Source organism: Barbus barbus (assembly GCF_936440315.1).
Source record: "Barbus barbus genome assembly, chromosome: 3".
NCBI lineage: Eukaryota > Metazoa > Chordata > Actinopteri > Cypriniformes > Cyprinidae > Barbus > Barbus barbus.
Genome location: NC_136731.1, coordinates 12926564 through 12950943, shown reverse-complemented (window position 1 = coordinate 12950943; position 24380 = coordinate 12926564). Strand labels below are relative to the sequence as shown.

At 41.7% G+C, this 24380-nt stretch overlaps 1 protein-coding gene across 1 annotated transcript; it reads right to left on the bottom strand.

Moving 5' to 3' along the window:
• Window positions 1-1976: 1976 nt before the first annotated feature.
• Window positions 1977-24380, bottom strand: LOC306846267 (protein NLRC3-like). The gene is made up of 9 exons (XM_079379514.1): window positions 24058-24380; window positions 22804-23280; window positions 18206-19656; window positions 17387-17861; window positions 16892-17065; window positions 11342-11515; window positions 5754-5915; window positions 4077-4123; window positions 1977-3941 (listed from the first exon to the last, which is right to left on the bottom strand). Exons 2-9 carry the CDS (start codon window positions 23223-23225, stop codon window positions 3403-3405), a joined length of 3444 nt encoding a protein of 1147 aa, XP_079235640.1. The 5' UTR covers window positions 23226-23280; window positions 24058-24380; the 3' UTR covers window positions 1977-3402.

Sequence of the window (24380 nt, the reverse complement as noted above, 5' to 3'; positions counted from 1 at the left end):
AAACTGTACGCCTTGAAGTAGAGGCTCTTCACTTCTTGGTGCGGGGACCGCCAGCTCGACCCAGTCAACTGCCCCGTTGGTGCAGTACTGGAGTTCCTGCAGGCCCGTTTCTCCGCAGGGGTAACCCATTACACTGTTAAGGTGTACGTGGCAGCTATTTCGTCATACCACGCCCTTACCGGTGGCCAGTCAGTGGGTAGACACCCCCTGGTTACACGTTTCCTCTGCGGTGCGCTGAGGCTGAGGCCTCCGGTACGATCTCGTCCCTACGTGGGATCTGGCTGTGGTTCTGGAGGCTCTGTGCAATGCACCTTTCGAGCCCATTCAGGAGATAACTGAGAGACTCCTCACTATCAAGACCGTTTTCTTATTGGCTATCACCTCTCTGAGGAGGGTGAGTGACCTTCAGGCCCTGACTACAGCCTCTATTCACTTTGCGCCCGGTTCGGCGAAAGTATTCCTCTACCCCCACGTGGGGTATGTTCCTAAGGTCCCATCGGTCGTTCCACAGCCGGTTGTACTGCAGGCCTTCTGTCCTCCTCCCTTCGGGGAGCCAGACCAGGAGAAGCACAACCGTATGTGTCCAGTGCGAGCACTAGACGCATACATCCACAGGTCCTCCCTGTGGAGAAAGTCGGACCAGCTGCCTGTGTGCTATGGTCCGCCTAGGAGGGGTCTTCCTGCTACGAAGCCCTCCGCTTAGTAGGTGGATTGTGGGTGTCATGGCTTTGGCATACGAGGCCTCTGAGCTCCCCCCGCCGGTGGGAGTCAGAGCGCACTCAACCCGAGGTGTGGCGGCCTCCAAGGCCTTCTGGGCAGGTGTTCCATGCAGGACATCTGCAACGCAGCTGGGTGGTCCACGCCCCTGACTTTCGTTAGGTTCTATGACCTCGACATCCGAGCCACTCCCGGCTCCTCTGTCCTTTCGTCCTGACACCAGGCAGGGACTTGTCAGTCTGGCGGCGTTGGTATCTCGTTCCCATATGCGTTTTCGACGCAGCTCGAAGTTCCTGGAAGGGAACGTCTCAGGTTACGTATGTAACCATGGTTCCCTGAAGGGAACGAGACGCTGCGTCGCGTTGCCACACTTCCGGCATCCCTGCCAGCGCTTGCTTCATGACTTGAAGCTGAAGCCGGCTCCGCCGCACGTGCTTATATGCTTCCTGGTCGTGACGTCACCCCGCCCGTGACGCCTCGCCCTTGTTTGACTGATTACACATCATATTCAGAGCCTGGTCACGCTGAAGGCGTTCCCATATGCGTTTTCGACGCAGCGTCTCGTTCCCTTCAGGGAACCATGGTTACATACGTAACCTGAGACGTTCTCCCAGCCAAGAGAGGTTCTTCTGCAGTAAGCCACGTAATGTCCAAGAGATTCCCTTGTAGGTCCTGGAGTGAATGCGACGACCCCTCTCGGAGTGAACAAATGGTTGTCCATCTCCATGGTCACAGGGATTTTGGACAGTGGATGGTTTGTATCTGCACTTGTTTCAATGCACAGAAGTGGTCCAGTGATGCAGCTGTGTGTGACTGAGCCATTGCAGAGGAATTTCATTGATGAAATATCTTTTGTTTTCCAGCTATCTGGACACTCTTGGGGTGATTTCAGTGGCTTCAGACACTTGGACCTGTTGAGGTGTAGTGCATCTTCCAGTGCTGCTTGGAGACTCTTCAGTCCACCGGTCTGTAAAATATCTGCGTTGACTGGTAGGAGTGAGATGGTTCTTGAAGATTTTGTATTTCAACTGCAGTGTGGAGAAGAGCATTCAGTCGTAATTGTTGCACTTGGTACTTGTTTCATTGTTGATGTGATTATGTTAGCAACATTGCAATCTGCACTAACCTGCCTCACACCTGATTTTAGGAGAACACATTGAAATATTTCCAGCAACATTTTTGCCCTCTTTGCGTAAGCATCTCTTCCAGCTCCTTTTGTGACAATGGTCTTCACCAAATCAAATATTTCTTTTTTTTTTGTGCTCTTTGTCAAGATAATGGCCAACAATGATCCACTGTCACAGAAAGCAGAGCAAAGGCACTGGCAAAAGGAGTCAAAGGCACAGGTATTCTTTACACTTACAAGCATTTTGTCGACTGCAATGGGTGTTTTAGCCTTGTAGTTGCCATTCTTCGAGACATTAATTTTTGTCTTTTTTCTTTTCAGGTTTATGTCTGCGTGTAACCACTCAGAGCAAGGGGTCAGGTAGGACAGTCGCTTTTTTGGAGGGACATCAAGGCCTTTCCAGTTTTCAACAGGGTCTTCTTCTACGGATTGTTGCTTAACCTCTGCATCCTGCTCACTACGGCCAGGTTTTGGCTCAGTCTCCTGTGTCTTAAATGTCTCAGTGTGCTCTGTTTTCTTCACTGGTGCAGATGAAAGCCTCATGTTGCCCTCAAGAAACTCAAGGTGACGTATGACAAACCGGTCCATTCGGATGGGGAGGCTTTCATGTTTGAAGAGACCATGTTTTATATTTTTAAACTCAGCCTCAACATTTGCAGAGCTTGCTATGTTGTGTACACTTTTGAAATGTGGAACCATCACAGCTGTCCAAAGAGGGAGGTAGCATGCCATTCTTATGATATTTGGGACAAGTTCTGGAAGGAAATGCAGATTGTCTCTGTCACCATGATGTGCCGCAATCTTATGACTGTTTTCACAGATTTCTGTGACCTATGTTTTTAGATCTGTGTGCAGTGCCTCCTCAACTCCAGTTACCTCTGTTGAATGGTCATCTTCATTGACACATGGCAGGACTCCCTCTGCAAATCGTCTCTTCAGTTGAGCTTTGCCAATTTCTGAGACAACAGGTAAACCTTTGACATCATTTCCTTCTGATTCGCTGAAGGCAACAACTGAAATTGAATGAATCAGCTCCCTTGCTTCTTCCAGTGAATCAGATTGTAAAAGTTGTGCCATAGCTCGTAGATAGAACTCTCTAACTCTGTTTCCTTTTTGTCTTAAGCATTCCCACCGGCTGATGAGCTTAATGCAGTGTGCCACATCTACTCTGATGAAACAAGGTGGAAGCTGTGTGTCTTCAGGCTTCTTTGTCAGGACTCCAAAGCACTGATTGATGTAGGTTTTCATGTCTGGGTAAGGTGTGAAGGCCTTAAGCAATGCTCTGTGTGTGTGTGCGCGTGTGTGTGTGCAGGGCCGGCGCCAGGGCACCTCCATCGGGAGGGCATTTAAATTTCTAGGGGGGGCACAAATCACGTTGTGTGTGTGTGTGGGTGGGTGGGTGGGTGGGGGGTGTTAGGGGGTGCAATCTGATCGCGTGCAGTTGCTGACGCTCGATAAAGCATGCAATCGCTTTCTTATGTGCGCTGTTTTATCGGTACTTTCGCTTTCAGAATTGATCGCGTTCAGCAAGGAGGGGAGAGGATGGAAAGTGTGTGTATTTAATGTTTAATGTGACACAGAGTCACTGAAGAGTTTGTATTATAAAGTCTAAACCCAGCGTGTAGAGGTTGAGTGAATGTGTGTGTGAATGTGTGTAAGTGTGTGAGTGTGTGTGTGTCAGAGACGCTGTAGAAGGACAGAGAGCCGGTCGACTCATCCAGAAACACTCCTACTCTCTTACAGGAGACACCGGCAGCAGCTGAGATATCAGTGGAGTTATTATTGTGACGAGCAGTGAATGTGTGACCAGAGCAGAACAGACTCCAGGAGTGAACATTCCATCCAAACACACAGTCACTCCCTCCTTTCCTCTTGATTCCTTTATAAGACACTGATATACGAACATCTCCGCTCCACTCAGTGTCCCAGTAACAGCGTCCAGTCAGTCTCTCTGAACACAGAACCTGAGACACATCAAATCTGTCGGGATGATCAGGATATGACTGTCGCTGATTCACTCTCGTCACCTTCCTGTTCTCCTCAGACAGAACAAGGTAATAGTTTGCTGTGTTTGGATCCAGTGTGAGATCACAGCCATCTGAACACAACACACACACATTACACACTAATCTACTAACAACTAAACTCTGTCTGTGTGTGTGTGTGTGTGTGTGTGTGCGTGTCTGTGTATGCGTGTGTGTGTGTGTGTGTGTGTGTGTGTGTGTGTACTTACATCTTTGAGGTCCTGTTGTGATCATGAACTCTCCTCCATGATCCACACTAGAAAACACACACACACACACACGTGATATTTCACTATAAGTGTCCTCACAAGAACAGCTAAAATAGTACACTTACACACACACTGTTTCATATTGTGTTTAATGAAGTTTGTTGTGTTTAAGAATGCTGTTTTGTATTTGCTGCTGTGTTTCAGAGTGAAAAATCAATGTAATATATTTCTGTTCAATAATATTTTTGTAATTATTTTTGAGAATTTTGAGGGGAATTTATGGTACTTTGCAATATTTATACAGTTTTTATAAGTTTTTTAAATTATTTTTGTTTTATTAAGTTCTGAGCCTCTTCATTTTTGGGTCACGATTGGTGCATGAAATGTACTTTTTTTGTTGTTTTGTTTTTTTTAAATTAATGTAATATATTTCTGTTCAATAATATTTTTTGCTCATTACTGAGAATTTTGAGGAGAATTTATGGTACTTTGCAATATTTATACAGTTTTATATGCTTTTTTGTGAAACTGAAAATTGTAAAAACAAAACAAACAAACAAAAACATTCTGTTTGAGTACCATCTGTATTGCAAACAAACAAAAACACCAGTACACGACTGTACATGGTTAGTTGATGGAAGCATAAAGTAAATGTCACTTCCCTATATATACATACATATACAGGTATATATATATATATATATATATATATACAGTTGAAGTCAAAACTATATATATATATATATATATATATATATATATATATATATATATATATATACAGTTGAAGTCAAAACTTTACATACACCTTTCAGAATCTGCAAAATGTTAACTATTTTACCAAAATAACAGGGTTCATACAAAATTCATGTTATTGTTTATTTAGTACTGACCTGAATAAGATATTTCACATAAAAGATGTTTACATATAGAAGAAAATAATAGTTGAATTTATAAGAATGACCCCGTTCAAAAGTTTACATACACTTGATTCTTCATACTGTGTTGTTACCTGAACGATCCACAGCTGTTTTTTTGTTTAGTGATAGTTATTCATGAGTCGCTTGTTTGTCCTGAACAGTTAAACTGCCTGATGTTCTTCAGAAAAATTTTCCAGCATTTTTGTGTATTTGAACCCTTTCCAACAATGACTGTATGATTTTGAGATTCATCTTTCCACACTGAGGACGACTGAGGGACTCATATTCAACTATTACAGAAGTTTCAAACACTCACTGATGCTCCAGAAGGAAAACTCGTGCATTAAGAGCCAGGGTGTGAAAACTCTTGAACAGAATGAAGGTGTGTATATTTTTCTTATTTTGCCTAAATATCATATTTTTTCATTCAGTACTGCCCTTAAGAAGCTACAGAAGATACTTACATGTTTTCCAGAAGATAAATTAAGTTAAATTTACCTTGATCTTCAAATTCAAAAAGTTTTCACGTTCACAAAGTTTTAGTAAATTCTTGTACATTGAGAGCTCATAAAATCATAAAACTGAAGCTGGGTTTCCATCTGGGACAAAAGTACAGTGATTTAAAGCCCAATGAACTAGCGATATAATGCTCTCATAGACTCAGCAGTGTCTGGAAGAGACCCAAAAACGTGTTTTGTACAATAAACATGAATCTTTGCTGCATACATTATAATATAATTATTATTGTTAAACGTACTTGAGTTTGTCCAGATGTGTGAGTGTTTCAGAGAGCAGCTTCACTCCTGATTCTCCTGGGTGATTGTAGCTCAGATCCAGCTCTCTCAGGTGTGAGGGGTTTGAACTCAGAGCTGAAGCCAGAGCAGCACAACCTTCTTCTGTCACCAAACAACCAGATAACCTACAACAACAGTCGGTTCATGTTAGTATGCTCCATTTTTAAAGATATACAATTTAATAACCAACAAAGCTCTTCTTCTGGTGGTCTTTGATTTTAATGAATCCACTGTGCTGCATGACACATAAGAGTACACAGAGTACACATTCATAAGCCATTCTTGCATTGTCTTAGCTGTGTGCTTAGGATCATTGGGTTTCATTCACTAAGCACGCATATGCATAAATTTGTGCATGAAACCTGCGTATGAACATTTTCACAAACAAATCAGGAACTTTTGAAACAATATAGGAACAACTGAAAGCACATGTACACAAAAATCACACTCTGTCCAGTCTTAATAATCTATATAATCTGTATATAGGCTGTATAGGGGAATGTGGGGTGATTTGAGCCTGCGGGGAAGTTGAGCCACCCCTTGTTTCTAGACAACACTGTAAAAAAAATAATCGTAAAAAAACGGTCAAATGACTGGCAGCTACGGCTGCCAAACAAAAACCGTAAAATCAATGAAAAATATCTTAATTCCAATAAAGTGCAAAAACTATCATTTTACAGATTTTTTCATTAAACGTTTTAGAAAAAAACCCTGTTATTTTACAGGTTTTTCCTTGTTTGAATTAAGATATTTTACCTTAATTTTACGGTTTTTGTTTGGCAGCCGTAGCTGCCAGTCATTTGACCGTTTTTTTACGATTATTTTTTTAGAGTGAACCTTAAACAAAATTGGTGATATGACCACAAATATATGAAGAGTTATCCGTTTTACTTGCCCTGAGATAGAGAGAAGCCCATGGAACACTTTTCAAGATTCAAGATTCAAGATTTTTATTCGTCACATACACAATTATACAGAGTATAACCAGCAGTGAAATGTAGGTCAGGTCCACTCCAAGGACAGTGCTATTGTATAGAATACAAATATTAAGAAAAAGAAGTAGAAAAAAAAAAAATAATAATAAAATTAAATTAAAGATAAAAAATATAAATATAAATGTGCAGGTCAGTATGTTGTTGACTTAAATAGTAATAAGAGGAATGTGCAAAAGAATGTGCAAAAAGGTTGTACAGGGTATGTAAATAGCAGCAATATGAGGTAGAAAAAATTATGAATAGCTTATTGATATGGTGATATTTACACGGAGTCAAGTGCTGTTATGACACAGAGTTAGAGTTTAGGAGCCTGATGGCCTGGGGGAAGAAGCTCCTCCTAAGTCTCTCAGTTTTAGCCATCAGGCTACGGAAGCGCTTACCAGATGGAAGCAAAGTGAATAGCTGGTTACCAGGGTGATTTGAGTCCTTGATGATTTTGACAGCTCTATTTTTGCAGCGTTTGAGGTAGATGTCCTGCAGAGAGGGGAGAGCAGACCCTGAGATGCGCTCAGCTAAGCGCACAACTCTCTGTAGTGCTTTGCAGTCCTGATTGGAGCTGTTTCCATACCACACTGAGATGCACTGAGTCAATACACTTTCTATGGTCCCTGAATAGAAAGTTTTCAGGATTGCTGGTGAGACCCTGAATTTCCTCAGCTGTCGCAGATGGTACAGTCTTTGCCTGGCTTTCTTAACCTGTGTTTGGATGTGTGTAGTCCAAGTCAGGTTCTCGGAGATGTTTACACCGAGGTACATGAAGCTGCTCACCCTCTCCACAGGGGTCCCACTGATCATAAGAGGAGTGTAGGGCTGCTGCTGTCTCTTCCTAAAGTCCATGATCAGCTCTTTAGTTTTGCTCACATTCAGAGAGAGACAGTTGTCCTGGCACCATGATGTGAGTCTCTCTACCTCATCCAAGTATGTGGTCTCATCGTTGTTGGAGATGAGGCCCAGAACCACAGTATCATCAGCGAATTTGACAATAGATGTGGAGCTGTGAGAGGACACGCAGTCATGCGTGTAGAGAGAGTAGAGCAGGGGACTCAGGACACAGCCCTGTGGGGCTACTATGTTCAGAGTGATGGAGTTAGAGGTGAACTGGCCAACTTTCACCACTTGAGGTCTGCCGGTGAGGAAGTCTTGAATCCAGTCACAGAGTGAGGAGTTTAGGCCGAGGTCTGTGAGTTTAGATGCCAGCTTGATGGGGACTATAGTGTTGAAAGCTGAGCTATAGTCAATGAATAGCAGCCTTACATAATTTCCATTGTTGCTATCCAAGTGTGTGAGGGAAGAGTGGAGAACGTGAGAAATGGCATCGTCCGTGGATCTGTTTGGGCGATAGGCAAACTGAAGAGGGTCCAGAGTATCAGGGATGGAGGAGCAAATGTGGCTCTTTACAACTCTCTCAAAAAACTTGGTGACTACATTTAGGCAGTTTTTTGCTGTTCAAAATGATTTTTGTATGTTCAATGACTCGTGTCTGAACATTTACAGAAAAATCTGAAAAAATATCATGCATGTGTTTGTGCTTTAGAAAGGCATAACATGAGGATATACTGTTAGCATAATTTTAGCTCTAAAACTGCTGGATGATACAAGTTTGTTTACATGGTAGAAGTGGGGTAATTTGAGCCAGTGGCTTACCCCTCTTATGATTATTATAACGTATTATTTTACTATAATTCTACATTATATTTCATTAATTTTACACCAAAATTGATTTTATTCTTTGTTTTGAACTTTATTTTGTTCTATATATTTTACATTTACAGTTAAAATTCTTCAATTTGAACTTTTTATTCTGAAATTTTTAAATAGTTTAAAAAACGCCTTCAGAGTTGCGAACTGTATCTTTAAATAAACAATTTAAGAAGTTATTATCCATCCATTCTATTAATTCCAAACTTATATGTCCTATTATCCTACATTGCAAGACTCAAACATAGATTTTAAGAAGTCATTTTTGTTTAATTTCTCTTCCTTTGATATAGCATGAGGTTGTAGCGGTGGCGGGCGCTGAAAGGAATTCTACCAGATTTAAGGAGAGACTATTAACTATTATAAACAAATTTAACAGTCGGTTCGGATTTGTTCGGGCGCCAGACAAGCTCAGGCTTGTCACATATAACTTTTTTACCCTGAGTAGCTCTTTAAGCCACCGGTTACACAAATAATGTAAATGAAATTCCCACACAAAGCAAGTTCGGGTTCATAGTTTCAAAGTTGTATTTAACAAATAATAATAAAAAACAGGAAAACAGTTCACAGTGATATTTTCAACAAGAAATGAGGAATCAAACAGAAAACAGCACTTTTGGTTCCAGTTTGAATACAGTCTTTGATTCACATTGATATTTTCAACAATCCACCAGAGAGAAAAAAAACAACAAAACTAGCTGTGTGGCTAAGTTCCAATAGAGTCTCTGATTGTGTAATCCAACAATCACAAGAAAAATAAAACCTGAACGAAATGGAAGAAGTTGCCTCTGCAGTGACTCTGATGCATGTATACCTCAGCAGATTCAACCCTCCCTTGAGATACAATGTGTGGAAGGTATAACAAGAGACAAAAGAAACAAGGAAGAAAAATATTAAATATAGAATTCTTAGATTACATTAAACATTATTAAACACTTGATTTCATTTGTAGATAACACAAATACTACACAGCAACGATTACTTAATATTTTGTGAAAGTGTGTGCGTTAATGTTTGTGGAATGTTTTTGTGAGGCAGAAAAATGAGTGTGTGTGTTTGAGATACGAGTTGATTGACCGCTAATGGCAAGGGGGGGGCGTTTCTTAACATGAGGTTTAGGAAATGAACAACAGCAATTCACGCTCGCATTTATCAGCATAAGAGACTTGCTTCGCTCTGCAGCTGGTGTCCGAAGGTTCAGCACGCACTCTCAATCGCCTGGCAACTCACGCTCGTAGCGATCCACCCTGCCCAAACACAGCGAGGTCTCCGTAATGCAGCGACGCCGTTTGACTCTATTCAGTTGATCTGCATCTCTCTGCTCATTACTGCTGCTCTCTCCTGCAGTTCCACCTTAAATACACATTTCCTCACTTCTGGATAATTGATTTCCCCTCCTCCACTCGGCCATAACACATTAAAAATCCTTGTATATTTTTCTGCCACAAGGTGAAAATGTTTAGTTTTACTTTATAATCAGTGGCACAGTTTAACTTCATGTGGCTCAACTTACCCTCTCCCTAAGATCAATTCCCCCCCCCCCCCCCCCCCCCCCCCACTTATATATATATACAGTATAGGCTAATGTATGTTTAATCTTAGGATAATCGTTATTTATTATATATAATTAAAGTTAAAGTTTCTCTGTCTGCACTGATAGCCTCGTGGTTTGTGCGCTGTTATACTGGGCTCACGACGACCCGAGTTTGATTCCCGTATCGAGGTCCTATGCCCTCTCTCCACGCACTGCTTTCCTGTCTAATCTCTACTGTCCTGTCTCTTTAATAAAGGCATAAAATGCCCATAAATGTAACTTAAAAAAGGTTAAGTTTCTCCAATGCGTACACAATTCGGTATGGTTTTTGACGAGTTCATTTCGGACAAAGTTCAATTGGTTTTATCTGGTTCTGCCCAACAGAAGTGTGGCAATTATTATCCTTTTTATTTTTATTTGTGTCCTTTTGAGGTACTTGGCATGCTTGCATTTTCATGATTTTTTGCACACTCATAGTCATCTGCATGGGCATATAGAGATGGCTCTACAGTGCCACCTAGAAATTGGCAAATTTTAGGGAACTCTGTAGCACTCCCATTTCAGCTATGGTCACCAAGCTTGATAGATCTCATCAAGCTGGAAACTTTCACTCCACGGACATTAGCTCTACCCAAAAAGAAGTCCATGTTGGATTGGTAAACAGGAAGTCTCTCGTATCTTCTGCACACATTGTGTGATTTACCTTAAATTTTACATCAGGCTGATCACACTAATGTAGCCATTTTGAATCACGGATGCAGCACCACCAACTGGAAGCAGTAAGTGTCGCTTTTACAGTCTTTGATCCGTTTACATTTACACAGACAGCAAAAACAGGTAATATTTTTGGCATACAAGAGCTGCATGATAAATCATTAAAAGATCAAAAGTTAAACATCTACACAATCTTATGCTTAATTAACAAAGATTCAGTCATCTATAATACATATAATCACAGTTTCCACTTTTACACCTGAATGCTTCAAAAGCACTGATGACATATCCCTTTCACCCCATTGTGCAGTTTGCCCTGGCTACAGATTGGTATACAGCGCAAGGGCCCTTCGTCCTCGTTTTTTGTTTTATCTTATTCCCTTTTAATTCATTGTTATTCTTTTATTCATTGTACAGAACTTCCACCTTGGTTGTGTTTATATGTGCTCTATAAATAAATTTGATTAATTGATTGACTGAGTGACAGCCTCTGTTACCTACAGTATCAGGTTCCTTGGTCTATGCATCTTTTGTCAATACATAAAAGTGTATAGAACATTATACTAACATTCTAACTAAGTAACACAATTGAAACCTCCCCCTTAATTACCTCAGTATGTTGAGTTGACAGTTTGGACTTTTCAGTCCAGCACAGAGCAGCTTCACTCCTAAATCCTGCAGGTCATTGCGACTCAGGTCCAGGTCTCTCAGAGAAGAGTTTGATGATTGTAGAGCTGAAGCCATGATTTCACAGTGCTGATCAGTGAGATTACAGTTTGCCAATCTAAAGAGGATCATTAGAATCAAACCATTACATACACACTGTATACATTAGGGGTTGCACCGACTAATCGACTAGTCAACTTCAGTGTTAAGCCATGAAGCGTTAAGCTTGACGTCGACTAGTTGCTGGTCCTATAGAGGGCGCAACAGGATAAGAAATTACGCTCCGTTTCCAAACAAATTACAAATAAATGCATACTCTGAATGCGCTCCGCAAGACATGTGAGATTATTACTGGATGCATGAAATTGAACGGAAGACGTTTTAAACAGCTTATTGTACAGGTAAGTTAATCGTCGTTCTAATCTAATGCGCTGCTGCACTGTAACGCACACACATAGGCTTCAGACAGTAGCGCGTACATCACGCGCACATCACGCGAGCACAGAATCATTCAGCGCGAAAATGTACTGTCAACACTGTTCTGTGATTTCTCAATAAAATAGCTTAGAAACTGAAACGTTCTGGAATATATTTCTTAATAACTAAATCCCACAGCGTCCCTACTAGTAGAGAGATGCTGCTAGGTAAAATTAAATCACACAAGCAATTGCTCTCTCACTAATGCATTCATATGAATGCAATCTTTACTGTGCAACTTTATCTGTATCTGATTTAGAACGAGCAGAAATCTGTGAGAAATATTACGATCCAAAGACAAACTGATCAAAATGAGCTGCTATAGGAGCAATAGCCATGTGGGCAGCGCTGTGTCATATGCCAGCTTTTCACGACACAAACAATTCACCACTCCTTTGGGGATGGGCCTCCGGCCACAAAGCCGCACCAGAAGGCCTTCAGCAAGCCTAGGCCGCACCCCGGATGCCGCTGCCACCAGCAGCCGCCCTCCTCCTCGAGCCACCGAAGTGGTAACCCACCCTGGCGAAGAGCTGGCCTTCGCCTCCACAAGCCGCCACGTCCGAGCGAGCACACCTCCGCTAGCGGCGAGGAGCCACCCAAAAATATAGATATTCCCGTAAATCATCCTCTGAAACCTCTCCTCGAAGCGTCCCTCAATTCGATTCTTCAAGCAGTCTCCCCCAGGACCCTACAGTCTTACCTAACAGCATGGAAATGCTTCAAAATTTTTCACTCTGCTTATAACCTGCTGTTCCCCGACTTTTCCCTGCTCTTCATCACCTCTTTCATCTCCCACCTTAATGTCAACAAAAAGCTCCAAATCAGCTCTATTAAAGGTTATCTAAGTGGAATTCAATTTTTCCACAAACTTTTATATGGTTCCCCTTCCCCCCAAATAGCCAATTCTCAAACCTCCCTACTCATCAAAGGTATCCAAAAAGCCCACCCCACCCGCCCAAACTCCAGGCAACCCATAACCTTCATGATTTTGACCGAATGTATTTTCACCCTCCGCAGAAGGTGAAAATACAGGGACATTCCGTCCACACCACCCGCACGCTCGACGCCATGTTCATCCTGGCTTTTTTCGGCTTTCTCAGATGCTCTGAGCTTGCTATTACAGCTAGCTTTAACCCATTCATTCACCCCACCATTTCTGATCTAGCAGTGCTGGACGATGAAACTATCTCTTACTTCATTAAGCAAAGTAAAACAGACCAGTCAAAGAAAGGCCACTTCATCTTCTACCTCCTATCGCCCATATTACCATACCAAGCCCTCCTAGCTTTCCTCCACCTCAGTAAATCACAGGCCAAACTCCCATCCGACCCCCTGTTTACAGACGACTCCAACCACCCCGTCACTCGCTTCTGTTTCCAAAAGAACCTTAAGTCAGTCCTGCTCCTATCTAGTACCCCAGCCGAAAACTTTTCCAGCCATTCGTTCCGAATAGGCGCAGCAACCACAGTGGTCGCTTGGTCACTGGTCGTCAGAAGCTTTCAAAAGCTACATTCGATCAGACCACTCCCACATCAAGGAAGCTCACCAAACACTAATCGGCCAAACCCTCTAAAGACATACATCCCTGGGAACCCAAATCCAGACCCTCCATAGCCAACCCCTCTTAACATCACCTATATCCACCTTCAACGGCCCTTCCCCACTCCATTCATTCCAACAGCACTACATTCAGCCTTGTCTGTACTCCCCCATTGCCGCAGCAGTGACCGCTCCCGCAGGAGCCCTATCTGTATTTCTCCACTGCCGCTGCAGTGTCTGCTCCCGCAGGAGCCCTATCTGTATTTCTCCACTGACGCAGCAGTGACTGCTCCCGCAGGAGCCCTATCTGTATTTCCCAACTGCCGCTGCAGTGTCTGCTCCCGCAGGAGCCCTATCTGTATTTCTCCACTGCCGCTGCAGTGTCTGCTCCCGCAGGAGCCCAATCTGTATTTCTCCACTGTCGCTGCAGTGTCTGCTCCCGCAGGAGCCTTTTCTTTATTTCTCCACTGCCGCAGCAGTGACTGCTCCCGCAGGAGCCTTTTCTATATTCCTCCACTGCCGCAGCAGTGACTGCTCCCGCAGGAGCCCTGTCTGTATTTCCCCACTGCCGCTGCAGTGACTGCTCCCGCAGGAGCCCTATCTGTATCTCCCCACTGCCGCTGCAGTGACTGCTCCCGCAGGAGCCTTTTCTATATTTCTCCACTGCCGCAGCAGTGACTGCTCCCGCAGGAGCCTTTTCTATATTCCTCCACTGCCGCTGCAGTATCTGCTCCTGCAGGAGCCTTTTCTATATTCCTCCACTGCCGCAGCAGTGACTACTCCCGCAGGAGCCTATTCTATATTTCTCCACTGCCACTGCAGTGTCTGCTCCCGCAGGAGCCTTTTCTATATTCCTCCACTGCCGCAGCAGTGACTGCTCCCGCAGGAGCCTTTTCTATATTCATCCACTGCCGCAGCAGTGACTGCTCCCGCAGGAGCCTTCTTCTATTCATCCTCTGCCGCAGCAGTGACTGCTCCCGCAGGAGCCTGCATCTCTACCTCCCTCTCATCTCTACTTCCAGACTCCACAGAAGTACCACTACCACAGCAGTATCCAGCATCCCTTCAGCCTAAACCATGCAAGTTTTTGGGGGGATTATCAAGCCCCTCTTTGGCTGCTGTCCTGCAATAATAGCGTTTTGGGGGAGCACTCTGGGTCCGGGCTAAATTCCGAGCTCGTACCCTCTCCCCGGTCGAGGAGAGTACCCCGGGCTCGGGAATGATTACCGAGCTCGGAGTCCTCCCCCTGGACAGCACGCCAAATACGCATACATTTTCTCCGTTATTATTATATGTAAGTGTGGACTCGTGAAGTGATAAGATAAGATAAGATAAGATAAGATAAGATATCCCTTTATTCGTCCCACAGTGGGGAAATTTCTTTGTTACAGCAGCAAAGAAGAAATTGTGCAAATAAAAATAAAAAATACAGTACATAAATACAAAAGAAAAGACAAAAACAATAATTGCACTTCCAAACAAATTGCACTAATTTCAACAGATTGCACAGGGGTAATATTGCACAGATTAAAAAGTCATTATAACTAACATTACACAGTTTAAAATACTATTATTGCACAGTTCTGTTGCAATGAAATAATGATATAATAAAGATAATGCTATAGTCTCAAATGGTGTTATTGCACAGTTGCTATTACACCCAAATCTAAGACAAGATACTGGTATTGTAAAATAATATTGTAATATCAAATGTAAGTTATTGTAATTATTGTACAAATTCAGGTATTATAACAGTATATCGCAGTATACAACTGTGTGGAATATGGAGACTGGTTCACCGGGAGCAGCTCTGATTGTACAATCTAATAGCAGCAGGAAGAAAAGACCTTCGATATCGCTCCTTCAGACACTTTGGATGTAACAGTCTATGGCTGAAGGAGCTGCTCAGAGATGTAACTGTTTCATACAGGACGTGAGACTAATTCTCCAGCAATGATGATAACTTAGCTACCATCCTCCTTTCTCCCACCTCCTGTACAGTATCCAGAGAAATCCCCAGAACTGAGCTGGCCTTCTTAATCAGTTTGTCCAATCTCTTCCTGTCTGCAATAGAGATGCTACTACTCCAACAGACTACTCCATAAAATATGGCTGACGCCACCACTGAGTCAAAAAAGGTCTTTAATAGTGCTCCCTGAACTCCAAAAGACCTTAGTCTCCTCAACAAAAAGAGTCTACTCTGTCCTTTTTTATAGATAGCGTCTGTGTTGTCTTTCCAATCCAGTTTGCTGTTCAGATGAACACCCAGGTATTTATATGAGTCCACTCTCTCAATATTCTTTCCCTGAATGTTCACTGGTGATAAAGAAGTGTGTTTGTTCCTGCGGAAGTCCACCAACAGTTCTTTTCTCTTCCCCGCATTTAGCTGGAGGCAGTTCCGTTGGCACCAATCCACAAAATTCTGAATCAGTCCTCTGTACTCCTTGTCATCATCCTCTGTAATCAAGCCAACAATGGCAGAGTCATCGGAGAACTTCTGCAGGTGACAAGTTGCTGAGCTGAACATGAAGTCTGCAGTATAGAGTGTGGAGCCAGAACCGTTCCCTGCGGAGCTCCAGTATTGCAGACAATCATTTCAGACTCACAGTCACGAATCCTCACATACTGTGGTCGGGTTGTGAGGTAATCCAGAATCCAGAAAGCTAGATGATGATTCACTCCCATGTACTATAACTTATCCCTCAGAAGCACAGGTTGGATGGTGTTAAAAGCACTAGAGAAGTCAAAAACATGACTCTCACTGTGCTCCCAACCTTTTCCAGGTGTGAAAGAGCCCTATTTAGAAGGAAGATGACAGCGTCTTCCACTCCAATGCCAGGCTGATAGGCAAACTGAAGTGGATCCATTGATGGACTCACTAGAGGTCGGAGATGACTAAGCACCAGCCTCTCAAATGTCTTCATCACATGTCTTCATGTGAGGTCAGTGCTACTGGTCTATAGTCCCCAAAGTCGAGGGGAGTACCTCGGGCTCGGGAATGATTACCGAGCTCGGAGCCCTCCCCCTGGACAGCACGCCAAATACGCATAAATTTACTCCGTTATTATTATATGTAAGTGTGAACTTGTGAAACTTATGAGTAGCGATATTGAATATTTGATCGACAACAGATTAAACAAGTTGTCATTCAAACAGTCTATATACAAATTAAGAATAAAGGGAGAATAAACCTAAGCTGGACATAGGCTACAGCAGTCGGCTTAATTAAATGGCACAATGCAGACTTTTAAGAAGGGATGGATGTTTGCTTCAAGTGATAGGCCAGGTAAGTGAAATTATATTATCTTGCTGTGTGAGTCATTTTCTTTATGGTTTCTGACTAAAAGCAACCAAAAAGCCATTTTAAAGTGGTTAAGCAAATACGTTAATAATATTAACCCCTAGACGAATTAGTGTGCCTCCTCTATTTTAAAACCCACGAGCTGCCACTGTTAATGAATCAATGTGAAAGTCAAACCTCAGTATGCTGAGTTGACAGTTTGGACTCTTCAGTCCAATCGTGAGCAGCTTCACTCCTGAAACCTGCAGATTATTGCTACTCAGGTCCAGTTCTCTCAGGGGGGAGTTTGATGATTGTAGAGCTGAAGTCACAATTTCACAGTGCTGTTCAGTGAGATAACAGCATGCCAATCTAAAAAAGAGAGGGCCCAGATATAAGGTATGCTGGTGTACCCACCAGATTGCAAGACTTAAATATGAGGTTCATTGAAATTCAACATAAGATAATGATAGATGAAAAAACAAGTAATTAAAATAAATATACATCTTAAAAATAATATTTCATGAACATTATGTGCATGATATTTCAGCACGCTTGTTTCTTTTAATTTATACATAACTTAATTGTGGAAAAAGCCTTATCAGTTGAATATTGTCATTTCACTTTTATCAATAAGATTTTTCTTCATAGTCTAGTATAATTATATTAATATTATTGCATTTTTACACTCACAGAGCTTTTCTGCAGTTCCCCACAGCAGGTAACAGCCTCCATCGACCCTCTTTTGATGACTTGATTTTGTATTTTTTTATGTCTAACTCATTCAGCACCTCCTCCGACATCAGGATCATGTTTGCAAAAGTTGAGCATTGTGCAAGAGTAAGATTTTTTTCTTTCTTTCCAGATGTTAAAAATACCTGCATTTCCTCAACAACAGAATTATTCTTCATCTCAATCAAGCAGTGTGCCAGATTCATCCATCTTTCAGGACTGACATTGTTTTTTTGTCCTCGTTTGAGGTTTATGATTATGTTCTTGATGCTCTCTGCGTTGTTCTCTGTGTGTATCAGTACATCCTGTAAGAGTTTCTGATTGGACTCCAGTGAGATGCCATGAAGAAATCGAAGAAAAAGATCCAGATGTCCATTTTTACTGCTCAAGGCTTTATTCATTGATCTCTTCAGAATCACATCCAGAGTAGTGTGAAGTGAAGTGACATTCAGCCAAGTATGGTGACCCATACTCGGAATTCGTGCTCTGCATTTAACCCATCACGCGTGCACACACACAGCAGTGAACACACACACACCGTGAACATACACCCGGAGCAGTGGGCAGCCATTTTATGCTGCAGCGCCCGGGGAGCAGTTGGGGGTTCAGTGCCTTGCTCAAGGGCACCTCAGTCGTGGTATTGAGGGTGGAGAGAGCGCTGGACATTCACTCCCCCCACCTACAATTCCTGCCGGCCGGAGACTCGAACCCGCAACCTTTGGATCACGAGTCCAACTCTCTAACCATTAGGCCACGACTTCCCCGATACAGTAACAGTACCAGACTGAGTTCTAGACTTTCCTGTCAGGAACATTTTCAGAACCTCGCTGTTCTTGTGTAAATAGCAGTAAAACACATACAGTGCTGCAAAAAACTCCTGAAAGCTCAGATGTACAAAGCTGTAAACCTTCCTGTGATAAATCACAGATTCCTCCCTAAAGATCTCAGTGCAAATCCCAGAATACACTGAGGCATCAGTGACGTCTATGCCGCTCTCTCTCAGGTCCTCCTCGTAAAACATCACATTGCCCTTCATCAGCTGATTGAAAGCCAGTTCAGCAAGTTTGACAATCACTTCTCTGTTGGACTGCAGGAGTTTCACTGGATGTCTCTCTTCATACTTCTGGTTCCTCATATTTGTTTGAATGAGCAGGAAGTAGATGTACATTTCAGTCAGAGTTTGAGGGATTTCTGCACTGAGATCTTGTTTCAGGATGTTTTGAAGCACAGTGGCTGAGATCCAGCAGAAGACGGGTATGTGGCACATGATGTGGAGGCTTCTTGCTCTTCTGATGTGTGAGATGATTCTGCTGGCTTGATGCTCGTCACTGATTCTCTTCCTGAAATATTCCTCCTTCTGAGGGTCATTGAATCCCTGAATCTCTGTCACACGGTTGATGTAGTTGGAGGGGATCTGATTGGCTGCTGCTGGTCTGGTGGTGATCCAGATGAGAGCAGAGGGAAGCAGATCTTGTCTCAGGAGGTTTGACATCAACAGACCTACAGATGAAATCTCAGTCACATCAGAAACTTTCTGACTGTCTGAAAATACCAGTGTAATTCTGCTTTCATCCAGACCATCAAAGATGAACACAACTTTACATTTATCATAAATCTTTGAATCTAGATCTTGAAGCTCAGGATGAAAGTCCAGCAGAAGTCTGTGAAGACTGTACTGATGATCTTTAATCAAGTTCAGCTCTCGATATGGAAGCACAAAGATGAAATCTACATCCTGATTGGCTTTTCCCTCGGCCCAGTCCAGAATGAACTTCTGCACAGAGACAGTTTTTCCAATTCCAGCGATGCCTTTAGTAAGAACTGTCTTTATTTTGTCTTTCTTCTCTCTTCTCATCTCTTCACATCCTGGTTCAGATAAAGGATTAAAGATGTCATTGCAGTAGATTGGAGTGTCTTGGAGTGTCCTGTAATTTTTCTCCATCTGTAGCACCTCATGTTCTTCATTCACTCCTTCACTCGCTCCCTCTATGATGTACAGCTGTGTGTAAATCCTGTTCAGGAGGGTTTGATTCTCTTGTAGTTTGACTCCCTCAAATAAGCTCTCATACTTGTTCTTTATGCTGGTTTTGTGCTGGTCTTTGACTCTCTGCAGATCATCATGCACTGGTGGGCCTGAATTGAGCTGCAGGTCTGTTTCTGTATCATGATGACTGGTGTAGATCTGATAGTAGGAGGATGTGCCGGTCGGTGAGGACACAGCTTTTTTACCACTAAAAAGACATTATAAAAGAACAGAGATACAACAAACAAGAAAAGACAATGTCAAATTATTTTATAATCCAAATACAGAAACATTGACATGGACAAAAAGCAGTGTTCACGTGAAATAATTTTTAATTTAAACAGTGACAGATGACAGATGATATACTATAGAAACAATCACAGATTCAATATTTTTTGCATTTCTTTGTTGAACATTAAAATCCCCATCACCAGAAGTGAGATGATTGTGGTCTTGGCTTTTAGAGCACTAGTAAAGGTTTTTGTTGTTTTTATTTATTTACCATTGCTTATTCAGAGGCTATTTAGTAAAATATATTGCACTAAACGTGAAGAAAAATGGACAATGAGCATATTGGTCTCTATTAGAAATTCTACACTGTCCATAGCCACCCATCACTGCAAAAAACTTTGTGAACTGCTGATTTAGGATCAAGTTTATTTGAAACCAGAATTTTCAGATTCATCATTTCAATTATTGAATTCAAAGCATTACAAGCATTACACAGCCACACCCTCAATCTCTCTCTGTTTGTTGAGAGAGAGAGTGAGTGATTATGTAAGTTTTTGACTGAAAAGTTGACAACTGTGATGCCGTCTTAATTTATAGGATTGCTGATCAAATATTACAGTATGAATAATTACTGTGCTAGAATTAGACATTTTGATTATCCACAGCACCCCAGCCAGTCGTCATGGCAACCAGGTTGGGAACCAAAAAGCCTGATCGGCTGATCATCCCTAATTTCTCTATGAGCTCATGCACCACAAGTTCTAAAAACTGAAGATACTGACAAAACCTGACTCATTGCAGTTGAGTTAAAAAGAGTGGCCTGTTTTTGACCTGAAGTGGTGGATTTCCAATCTCCTGCTCTTCTATTCTAAAATGAATATGTAATCATAGTTTTCTTAAAACTATGTCTTTATTTGCTATCTGTAGCTGCGTTTCCATTACCCTTCAAATTGCGCAAATTAAAATTGAAAATACACCTAATGGAAACGTGTCAATTTCACAAAAACGTCCATATATCGCAAAAAAGACACTCACAGAAGTGGTTTTTCAGGCAATTCGAAAAAAGAATATTTCGCAAAACTGCAATGGAAACGTTTTTCTCCTGCATTTACAGGTCACATGGCGCAGGTCACATGGCGAGTATAAGGGGCTTTCCTTGTCATTAATGATTAGACAATTGACACTGCACACGTCTGCAGTGCAGTGTGGCTCTGACACGGCCACTGAAGCTGATTGCGGCCACTCTAGTCAATGCTTGTGTTTATTCCAGCCGCGCCACGCACGTTTCTGAATTGGCTCTCCGTGCTGCTTCTGTAAAGACACACGCATATGCCACCTTTGAATAAATATAGCCAAATCCGTCAAAATCCGTTTCCATGACTTATCGCGAGAGGCAAAAGGTTACGTTTTAGTCGCATAAAATTGGTTAATGGAAACGCCTACATTTTGCAATACTTTATTGACATTTTTAAAATATCACCAAAGTTTTGCGCAAATCTGTGAGGTGACAGAATCTGACCCATGTCAGGAATGCAGTAACAGTGTTTACTCATTTAGCCTGGCTTCCAGAGAATAAATGTGTATGTGTTTTGTAATAACTCATCTGAAACATTATATAATCCAATGCCATATTTTATAGAAAAGGAGTTATCAGTTTGAACTTTGTTCTTATTTTTTATGTGGTTCTCGTGATAGCTGTATATGACGTGAAGACCAACGCAATACATGCATCCACTAACTCTTACATATGCTTAAAGTTGAATATTTTGGGGGTTATAGCGTAATTTATTGTTATATGTTAAACTCTGACATTAAATCATGTATGGTCTGTGTCAATGTATTGTTCTGTTCCAGTGATGTGCTGCAGCTCAACCTTGAAGGTAAAACGATATTGCCTATGTTTTATCTAATAGCATATGTGCAGGAGTTGTTTAGGAATATAATAGGCATGTGACCATACCAAAGGAACAGTCATCAGGAGAATCAGCAGCTGCCAGATTAGAAGTGCCCTCACCAGATTTAAGACTCACCTACAGCGATAGTTGTATGATAGCTGCTTATGAATTTACCTTATACGGTGGCCAAGAGAGCTCAGTGCACTGCAACTTCAGAAAACACATGCAAATAGAAAAAGCACCAGCAAATCAAGAAAACATCTTCATCAGTTTTACTGCTCGAATATTCATTGTGGTGCAAATGCTCACAATGCAAACAAATAAAAAAACACGCTTCAAATGCTCACAACACAACCAAATAAAGAATTTTATTTGCAACACGCTTCTTTGTTTGGTTGTGCTGTGAGTATTTGCAGTGCGTTTCTTTATTTAGTTGTGTTGTGAGCATTTGTAGCACGTGTGTTGTCAAATTGATGAAGTAGTTTTCTTAATTTGCAGGTGTTTTTCTATTTGCAGCGCGTTGAGCTCTTTCGGCCACCGTACCTTAGTGTCTCCTAGACACTGGGTCTCATTCACTAAGTATGCGTACCATGAAACCTGTGTACAAACGTCTTCATGAACAAATCATGATTCACTAAAACTTTCATACTAATATTTATTTATAAAGACAGGTTTGAAATCATTTCAAACTAAATGCGGTCAAAATGAAGTTCGTTTTGGTGATTCAAAACAGCTCTCTGAGAAAATGTTCTGTAAAGCTTTGCATCTGCAGTTATACATCTTCAAACTGTCTTTGAAATACACCAATTACATGATAAGGAGTACCTGGCTTCAACTACATTATGAGCACAAATAAATATAAAACAATGTTTTGTTAGAAATGTAAAAATAGAAAAAAAAAATTCTGTGAAGGTTAGGCAGGAGTGCCAACATCTCTGTGTCTGTGTGTGTGTGTGTGTGTGTGTGTGTATCCCAATTTGTGTCCAGTTTGGAGCAGGGTGTTGTTGTTGGGCGAATGTATTATTTATAATTTATTATCTTGGATCATTTACTTAATATTGTCTGCTTTACAGTATTGTTGTATTATTGATCATTGTTTTATTATTGATTGTTATATTCATTGATTAAAAACATAACATTGCCTGTGTTTCAGTTTTTAGTGGCAGTGCACCAATATATTTCATCTAGGGCACCAACAGAGTCTGGGCCCTGAACTACATGATACTCACAGAGAGTCAGAGTTCACAGCAACTCCATCACTGAGATCAGGGGGCTCAAAAATGGAGTTGTTACTCTTCATAGACACACAGCTTAATCCTGGAGATGCTGCTCTCTGAGTGTGAACGTCACTGAGATAAGGAGGAATAATCATGGAGTTGTTACTCTTCATAGACACACAACTGAATCCTGGAGATACTGCTCTCTGAGCGTCAACATCACTGAGACCAGGGGGCTGAATCATGGAGTTGTTACTCTTCATAGACACACAGCTGAATCCTGGAGACGCTGCTCTCTGAGCGTCAACATCACTGAGACCAGGGGGCTGAATCATGGAGTTGTTACTCTTCATAGACACACAGCTGAATCCTGGAGATGCTGCTCTTTGAGCTTCAACAGTAATCTCATCCTCTCTTTCCTCAAACACACTCATTTCTCAGGCAGGTTTCTCCTCCTCTTCCTCCTTGTTGAGAAACTTGATTTCAGGCCTGTATGTGGCAAAAGAGAACACATAGTACACAACAAAATTTGACTATGCGAGTTAGTTTATAAAGAAATTGTTAAGTTTAACTGTCTATTATATTATTTTTATTTATTCCACTTGAACTCAGCATGAACGGTTCTCCTTCAGTTCCTCTAAATCAGGGGTTTCCAGTCCTGCTCCTGGAGAGCTACTGTCCTGCAAAGTTCAGCTTCAATCCTAATCAAACACACATGAATCAGCTAATCAAGGTCTTCAGTTACATGCCGTTTTGCCAATTTAGCTATTTTGTAGCTACATTTAGCGACTTCCCCACCCCTTTCGAGACTTTTTTCAAAGGTTTAGGGACAAATATAGCAACTTCTTGGAGAAACCTTATCTAAGCTCTCATCTTGTCCACTGATCTCTATTCATTTTTATATAGACCAGTGAATTTGGCATTATGATGTCGTCGAGTGACATTTAGCTATCAGTTTTAGCTACTTTTAATTGAAAGCAGTTGGCAACACTGGTTACATGAAGGTGTGTTGAAGCAGGAAGGTAGCTCTCCAGAAGAAGGGTTGATCAAAATCTATAAAAAAGAAAAAAAGATGGCTGGAAGGTTTGACCATTTCCAGCCATTTAAGTTACAGTTTCCGTATTAGTGGCCTATGAGAGAGAGAGATAGGCCTAATAATGATCTTTGATCAACTTTGATGTGACTTGAGTTCGACTTCAAGTCATTTCTGTCGCAAATGATCCTCAGTAATAATATCACAGCTGTGAGACGTTTTAACGAACTTACCGTAAGATACGACGCTATTTTCTGATTTTTAATTCTCTGAAGATGCGTGTGATCTCCTGACACAGCCGCTTTCAGTTTCACTTCTTCAGGGATGGGCGGATCGATCCTAAAGTATCGATAATTTCGATACTGATGTTGTATCGAAAGGATCGATCCTCACATAAAAATATCGATTCTAAAGTGCATTTTTTTAATCACTAATTTTATTAAGAAATTCTGTGCATAAGCTTTTAAGTGTTAGTCTAATTGTGCGATTTCTCCTGCTCGATCGGAGGCAAATGCTGAAAGACAAAAGCAGTCAATCACAGACAGCGTTCGCTGCT